Source organism: Lactuca serriola, chromosome 1, assembly GCF_051521515.1.
Source record: "Lactuca serriola cultivar US96UC23 chromosome 1, Lser_US96UC23_V15, whole genome shotgun sequence".
Classification (NCBI taxonomy): domain Eukaryota; kingdom Viridiplantae; phylum Streptophyta; class Magnoliopsida; order Asterales; family Asteraceae; genus Lactuca; species Lactuca serriola.
The window spans coordinates 204,780,214-204,787,995 of NC_136408.1; the positions used below are offsets into that span (position 1 = coordinate 204,780,214).

Sequence of the window (7,782 nt, forward strand, 5' to 3'; positions counted from 1 at the left end):
CATCAATTGTAGCTCCAATTTCACAAAATGTTTCAGGTCCGACATCGACATTTCCTCCATTTGATTCCAAACCGATTCAACCTTCTCAGGTTGAGGGGGAGAATGGTTTTGTTTCTCTTGAATCAAATTTTGAAGGATTCCAAGATGTAGTGGATCAATTTGCTGAATTCGATCCTATTCCGGACAACAACGATGGCAACGCCAACTTCTTTAACTTTCCGGACGAAAATTACGTTGATATCTCTGGTTCAGAAGTTCATGGGGAGAATAATCCTCAAATTCAAGTTGTTTAGGAGCAACACAGCCCCATTGTTGATGTCAGATCTTCTGCTGCAGAAGAGCTTCAAAGACTACACATCTGGATCAAGGATCATCCTCCGAACCAAGTTATTGGAAATGTAAATGTTGGAATTCAAACTCGTTCTACCACCAACATCCAAAATGAATGTTATTTTTCGACATTTATTTCAATGGTTGAACCAAAATCCATCAAGGAAGCACTTGAACATGCTGACTGGATTACAACCATACAAGAAGATTTTGTGGTTAGCTAAGACCATGTGAGGGTTCCCATGACAGTTAGGGAAGATCATGTGGGGATTCCGATGGTAGGCAGCTAAGACCATGTGGGGGTTCTAACGACAGGTAATTAAGACCATGTGGGGGTCCCATGGCAGTGAGTTAAGACCACGTGGGGGTTCCAGTAACACCCGATGTAAGACCTTGGAGGGTTTCCATGACATCCTTATATGTTTATATGCATGGCTTATGTAGCTTTTATGGTTGATATGGTTTATGTGATTATGTGGATTGTGTGAGGTATGGTATGTGGAACTTAATAAGCATTAGCTTACAGTTGGTTGGTTGTTGGGGACACCCTGATATTATGAATAAATTGTCTGATGTTATAGATTTTGGAAACAAATGTGATTGAGATTTTATATTTTATGAAAATGATTTTGTTACTTAAAAATGAAAAAAATTTATTACAAATTTGGGTTGTTATAGGTATTTTTTTTTACTATAATGACAACAAACTTACATTTTTTGTGCTTAATACTATAATAGCCTTGTAGTTACAATGTTATCAATAATATATATATTACATGAAACATATTAACATATAAGTATTTTGTAAGCTTAGGTCATATATCATTATTATTTTGAAAAAAGAAACAGGTATTTCGATATTACAAATAAAAAATAGAATAATGAATAATGTTTATTTACGTCATTAATATAAATAAAAATTATCATATATTACGTATATATATCAAAGGGGCAAACCTCTCCTAACTGGTTTCCTACATCCTAGTATCCTACTTCGGGTGAAACTGTGACACGAGCCGAGCTTGTCCACAACATTCCTACGCAAAACGACAACTTTCTCATCAGGGGCATAGAATTAAGCAGACCCAGAAACGGAAAACTTCAAATATCAATCTTTCCTTCAAGCTTCTTACTGAGGTAAACTTCTAAATTCCATAATTTAAACCCTAGTTTCTTTATAAAAACATCATCAATTTGGGTAATTTTATATCCTCTATATTTATCCGCGCTCTCTCTAATTTGAGTAAGTATTGATTGGAATTCGAATAATGGGTTTCGTAATTTCAATCGCGAGTAGTTGATAAGTCTAGGTTCAATTGACTAATTCCTTCTCTCGCTAAAAGAATGATTGTGGAGGTGGTGTTTGTTCGGTTCTAAATTGAATACGATGCGATATCGAGTAGTCCATTTTTCTCGTTTCGGGGTGGGGTTTGGGAAGAGATGAATGATGATATGGGATTTTGTTGGCATATGTGATGAGTTCACTTAATTGGATATTGAGCTTGACTTGAAATAGTTGTTTCCTTAGGGTCTTTCTGCAATTTACATGAATGAATAAGGTCCTTTTTTAAAAAAAAAAAAAATAGGAAGGATTGTTTCTTTGAATCTTGTAGTGCTATTTGGTTCTTTTGATTGAGAGGTAGAGTGGGTATGAAATAGTTGTACACTAATTAATTTTCTCAAAAAGTTTCTATCGATCTAGAACTTCTTCAAGGTATTAGAAATTCACCTCTAATTAAAGATTGGAATTTTTTTCCTACCCAAAAAGATATGACATGGACTCATTCACAATCTCTTGTTTGTGCAAAAGACATGAATGCCCTCCTCATGGAGAATGATCTTATGGTCCTAGAAAACATGTCCAGTTATGTCCTGTGTAAGAAACAAATGATCCTTGAGGAGGAATGCTAGGATCCAACTTATAAAATTGCATTGTATTGTTAGTTTTACTTTCATTTTTCCTAATACAACATTGCACTTCAAAAAATCTACCCAATTATAGCAATTTCATATGTATACAAAGCGATTTTGAACATTATAATTGACATATTTTTCAAATTTCATTGCATCAGTAAGAAAAAAAGAAGTGAAAGTACAATGCTGTAACAAAAAGAAATGGAAGTAGGATGCAATAATACACAAATAAATGAAAGCTCACGATGTATTCCTTGCATTTAACCCTAGATTTTGTACTTTTGTGATGCTGATTTTTATAATTTTAATGCAGAATCAAGTTCATCAAAACTGTGGTTCACACAGCATCATGTCCTCCTCTGCTCCTGAGTTTTCAGGTATTTGTGACACTTTTGTTTCAATATTTTCTTTCAAAAGGTCAAAATAACAAGTCATCTGAACTAGTGTTTGAGTTCTTGAAATTATTCAAAGGAAAAACAGGGAAAGAAGAATCAAAAATCAAAAAGTTGTAATTTGTGTGTGTGTGTGTGTAATATTATGTGGATTTGGTGAGACAGATAATAGTGAAAGTGAGATGCAGCAAAGTCAAATGGAAGGTCAAATTCAGTGTTCTTCATCTCCTGCAACAACAACAACAACTGGAACATCTCATCCTTCAAACATCCAATACCCAACTTTGGTATCTCTTTGAAGTTGCTGAAAAGTCATTGATTATACTATCCTCTTATTTGTTCATAACTTTGGTAACACTTGCTTTTTATGGTTTATACATATACATAATTACATACATACCCCTCCTTTACATACATTTTCAACAAAACTCACTCTTTTTGTAACTTTTTCAAACAAATTATGATTTCAAAAATTCAACTTGATGTAGCTTAGTCATAATCAGTCAAGCAAACTTTTTATTTTTTTTTATTGGTGGTTTTTGTGTGAAGTGCATAATGTCTATTTTAACCTCAGGGGCAAGCAGCTTATCCTTTCCCGGATCCTTACTACAGGGGTACAAATATCTTTAATCCGTATGAAACTCAATCGTATCCAGCTCAGCCATATCCAGGGCAACCTATGGTATAAATTACTACCTTCATGCATTTGGATTCAGACTAGAACTTTTGTCTTGTGCAAAAGACGTAAATGCCCTCCTCATCCTCATTATATCATATTATCATGTCAAGTCCTGATCTTTCTCATGTGACAAAAGCAGCTAATGGGACATGTTGTACTGCGTTTGACTTGCATTGGACTACAATGGGACATAGGTTAAAGTTGTCTGTCAAAAGACATAAATACCCTTGTTATCATCATTATCGAAAATAGCCCTACAAAGTGGTAGACCTCCACTGAGGTTCACATATGTTAGGAGGAGGAGGAGGAGTTAAACAAATCTAGTAGCTTTTATGTGTTTTGTTATAAGCGTGTTAATTAGGGGCATTATTGTCTTTTCCCTAGTTAAGTTGGTATATAGGCTAGTAATAATCGTTCCATTTCAATCTATCAATCAATTTCTTAATGGTTTAGAGGCTGCTATAAGAAATATGGGAGAAAAATAAAGTGATTAGTTGCCAGAAATCATTATATAATTGGAATAATAAACGCAATTCTGTTAATTCAAATGAGTCTAATGGTCTTAACTCGATTTTGCCTAAGAATTCATTAAACCAAGAAAGAAATATGAGAGATTGTAGACAAATTTGAGTTTATAGATGAATTTTAGATCAAGAATTACAAGTGAAAAGATCACAAGACTGTGTTATAGATGTGATGAAAAGTTATCTCCTAGGCATAAGTAATGAAAGAAAGAGCTTCTTGTTATGCTAATTCATATTGATTATAATGAACAAGATGATGAAAATTAGGTGAAAAGATTCACACATGGTGAGTGATACAATAGAAATGATAAAGTTGAGGTTCATCTCAGTGAAAGGAGATTACAATGGATTATTGAACACATTCCTCTTACATAAATGCACTCATTTTATCGGGTGGTTAAAACATCCTTATACAACTCAAGCAAATGCTAAGGCTTTTGTTAAAGAAGTAATTAAACTTCATGGCATTCTAGACTCCATTATCACACACAGAAATCGCATTTTCTTGAGCAAATTTTGGAAGGAAAATATTAAGCTATATGGAACTCAATTGAAACATATTACGCCTAGTTTTGTCCCATGTTACGCAGCCAAAGGGATCGAACGCAACATGCTTTCTAGGGATATTTCAATGATGAGGATGAGGAGGGTATATATGTCTTTTGTACAGACGAAGGAGTGAGAGCGAGTCTGTGTCCTATTTTTTTGAGTGGGCAAAAAGTTGCAGTCTTTTTTGTCATATTCACTTCGGTTACAGTACAATGCCGGTCAAACACAGTACAACCCGTCCCACCTTTTTCAATGAGACAAAAAGTTGCAATCTTTTTGGTCCTATTTACATCCGTCACAATACAATGCAGGCCAAATACAGTACAACCTGTCCCACCTTTTTCAATCGGACAAAAAGTTGCAGTCTTTTTTGTTCAATTCACATCAGTCACAGACTCACAGTACAATGCTCGTCAAACACAGTACAACCCATCCCGCCTTTTTTCGATGGGACAAAAAGTTGCAGTCTTTTTGGTCTTATTGACATCAATCACAATACAGTGCAGGCCAAACACAGTACAACATGTCCCACATTTTTTGATGGGACAAAAAGTTGCAGTCTTTTTTGTCCTATTTACATCTATGAACAAGAGGGTTTTAATTTTGGTTTAGAGGTTGTTTGATGTTTTTTTTTTTTTTTTTTTTTTTTTTTTTTAAATTGTACAGGTACATCTTCAATTTATGGGAATTCAACAAGCTGGTGTTCCTCTCCCATCAGATACGGTTGAGGAGCCTGTTTTTGTGAATGCTAAACAATATCATGGAATCTTGAGGCGTAGGCAATGTCGTGCAAAAGCTGAATCTGAACACAAAGCTAACAAGTCTAGAAAGGTTATACACATTCTCATTTCGCATGTAGATAGGGGTTCATGTGTTCAAAAGACGTGAATGCCCTCCTCATTCTCATCATCAAAATTAACCCTTGATATGTTGTCCCATGTAACATATGCAGCCTAAAGGAAAAAATTATGCAAAGGACTTTGTAGTTACAAATTATAAGTAACATAGAATACCAGAATAACTAAAAATTTCCACAATGAAATAAAAGTTAGATATTTTGATTAGGAACCTTTGGAAATATGGTCTGTGTATGTCAAGCATATGCCCAACTAGGAAAAATGACCGAAATGTCCTTGTATTTTCTATGTATTTACAAAATTAACATTAAGACAATGCAATTTGAAAAATCTACTCCAGTGTAGCAGTGAAAATTGTTGTATTTGAATGACATTGCTACAATTGTGTAGATTTTTCAAATAAATAAAAGTGCATCGTTGTTTCTTGCATTTAACCCTAAAAGTCTTTAATCATAAGTTGATTTAGTTTCTAATTTTGCAGCCATACTTGCACGAATCGCGACATTTGCATGCACTAAGAAGAAGCCGAGGGTGTGGGGGTCGATTTGAGAAGAAAGATAAGCAACAAAAAGAGAAAGGTTCTAATGACAATAATCCTCAATCGCAATCACAAATGAACATCAATCTAAACTCGGATAAAACCTAATCCTTCTTCAATGGTGTATAGACAAGTCGAGGTTTGTGGTGGTAGCTTTCGTGTTGTCTATATCATAAAGCTTCAATGGTGATGTCTTTTTGTGTTTTTAGCTGTTGTTTGTTTTGACAGGTAAAATCGTTATGAAATGATGTCGTTGAAGTCGAATTGTGTTTGAGAATAGTGAGGTTTTTTCCTTTTTTTTATATTTGATTTTGTAGGTTTTGGTAGTTGGTGAAGTATGTTGATGTTGAATAAGTTGATGTAGTGAAGTTGTGTTTTATATTTGTATGATAACCAATGTGTTTTAGAGTATTTTTTTTTCTTTATATTTGTATGATAACTAATGAGTTTATTTTTTTTTTCCATTGTTTTGGTACATTATTGTCGGGATTTAGGTTATGTTTGGTGTATTAACTAAAAGATTAGTTGATAGCTAATAAATTAGCTAATAAAAAATAATGTAATAATGTTTGGTAACTAGTTGAAATATATAAAATAACATAAAATTGTAATTTAGAAGATTGGATTTTTCAATAATTAATAGTGTATATTTGGAAGAATTAAAAAAAAAATAATAAAAACTTAATAAGCTCGTTGAAATGTTAGTTTGAGTAGCTTTTTTAAAAGAACTAGTTTATAATTTATTCTTTTTAACTGTCAAACATAACGACCTAAAAGTATATCATAAGCTATTTTTTACCTATCACTATTAGTTCATAAACTAACTTATCAGCTATCAATTAGCTTTTCAGCTATTCTATTTGAACACTGATAAAAGAAATAAGTTAAAACATGGCATGAATTAAGTTTTTAAAGCATAACAATAATTACGTCATTTCTATATCCATTTCAATATATAAATCAATTGTTGGAAGTTTTTATTTTCTAAGTTTTTAATTAGTCTTAACAAGAATACATCGGGTTTAAATGGATATAGAAATGATGTAATTATTGTTGTGCTTTAAAAACTTAATTCATGTCATGTTTTAACTCTTTTTTTTTATGAATAGAGTAGCTAAAAACTAGTTGACAGCTGATAAGTTAGTTTATAAACTAATAGTGAGGTAAATAGACATTTAGATATATAACTAAAAGGAAATAGCTTACAAGCTAGATTGCAATGTAAAATGACATAAATAGACATCATTATCATTATCATACATACTTATAAAGCTAACATTTTTTCTTGAATCTCATGCATTTGAAACCCCCTTTTTTAACTTCCTCAAACCACATTCATTTGAAACTCCATTTTTTTTTAACTAATGCAACTCAAAAGTTTTCTTAATTATGATTTAACACTCAAAAGTTTTATAACTTATATTTTGTTTAATTAGCATTTAGTGAAAAGTTTACTATAAAAAGGTCAATCTTTTGTGTCTTTTGTGTTATATAAAATCTTACATGTAAGAAGGATTTGAAGATTATGTGATTCAAAAGTTTTCATATAGTTGAAGCATTCATGATCCAAATATGATGATATGAAGAAATGGGTTATGTTGCATCGATGGTAATTGTAATATGATTTTTTCTTTCAACCAAAACAAATGAAGCTTTTCGATTCTTTCTTTATATTTAGCTTCTCATTTAATCTTTATATGTCATTTGTGTGTATTACTCAATATTGAATGTGACTCTCCAAACATCAATGTTTTGCTTGGAATATCTTTCTGATTCTTCTTTTTTAAGAAAAATATTTTGATTGCAGGTTAGTGAAGAATTGTCATCAAGTTTCTATGGTTGAATGGTATTAAATGAATAAAGAAGATTCATAAAATGGATATAGGTTTTTTTTATTTGAACAAAGTTGACGAATGTTAGTTTTTTCTTTTGATTTAAATGTATGCTTATATAACATCTTTATTTATATCTTTAACCACCCAATGCTCTTATTTATCTG

The 7,782-nt window shown here is 32.2% G+C and overlaps 1 protein-coding gene across 3 annotated transcripts; it reads left to right on the forward strand.

Annotated features, from left to right (window-relative positions):
• Positions 1-1,295: 1,295 nt before the first annotated feature.
• Positions 1,296-6,247, forward strand: LOC145103165 (nuclear transcription factor Y subunit A-7-like). 3 transcript variants are annotated; one of them, XM_079040731.1, is made up of 7 exons: positions 1,296-1,467; positions 2,558-2,621; positions 2,802-2,923; positions 3,211-3,318; positions 5,055-5,219; positions 5,712-5,922; positions 6,012-6,247. In XM_079040731.1, the coding sequence occupies exons 2-6, from the start codon at positions 2,594-2,596 to the stop codon at positions 5,889-5,891; spliced, it is 603 nt and encodes a 200-aa protein (XP_078896857.1). In that variant the 5' UTR covers positions 1,296-1,467; positions 2,558-2,593; the 3' UTR covers positions 5,892-5,922; positions 6,012-6,247. The 3 variants fall into 3 exon arrangements, with proteins under 3 accessions (XP_078896857.1, XP_078896847.1, XP_078896863.1); XM_079040721.1 differs by having other exon boundaries at positions 5,712-6,247; XM_079040737.1 differs by having other exon boundaries at positions 5,727-6,247.
• Positions 6,248-7,782: the final 1,535 nt, after the last annotated feature.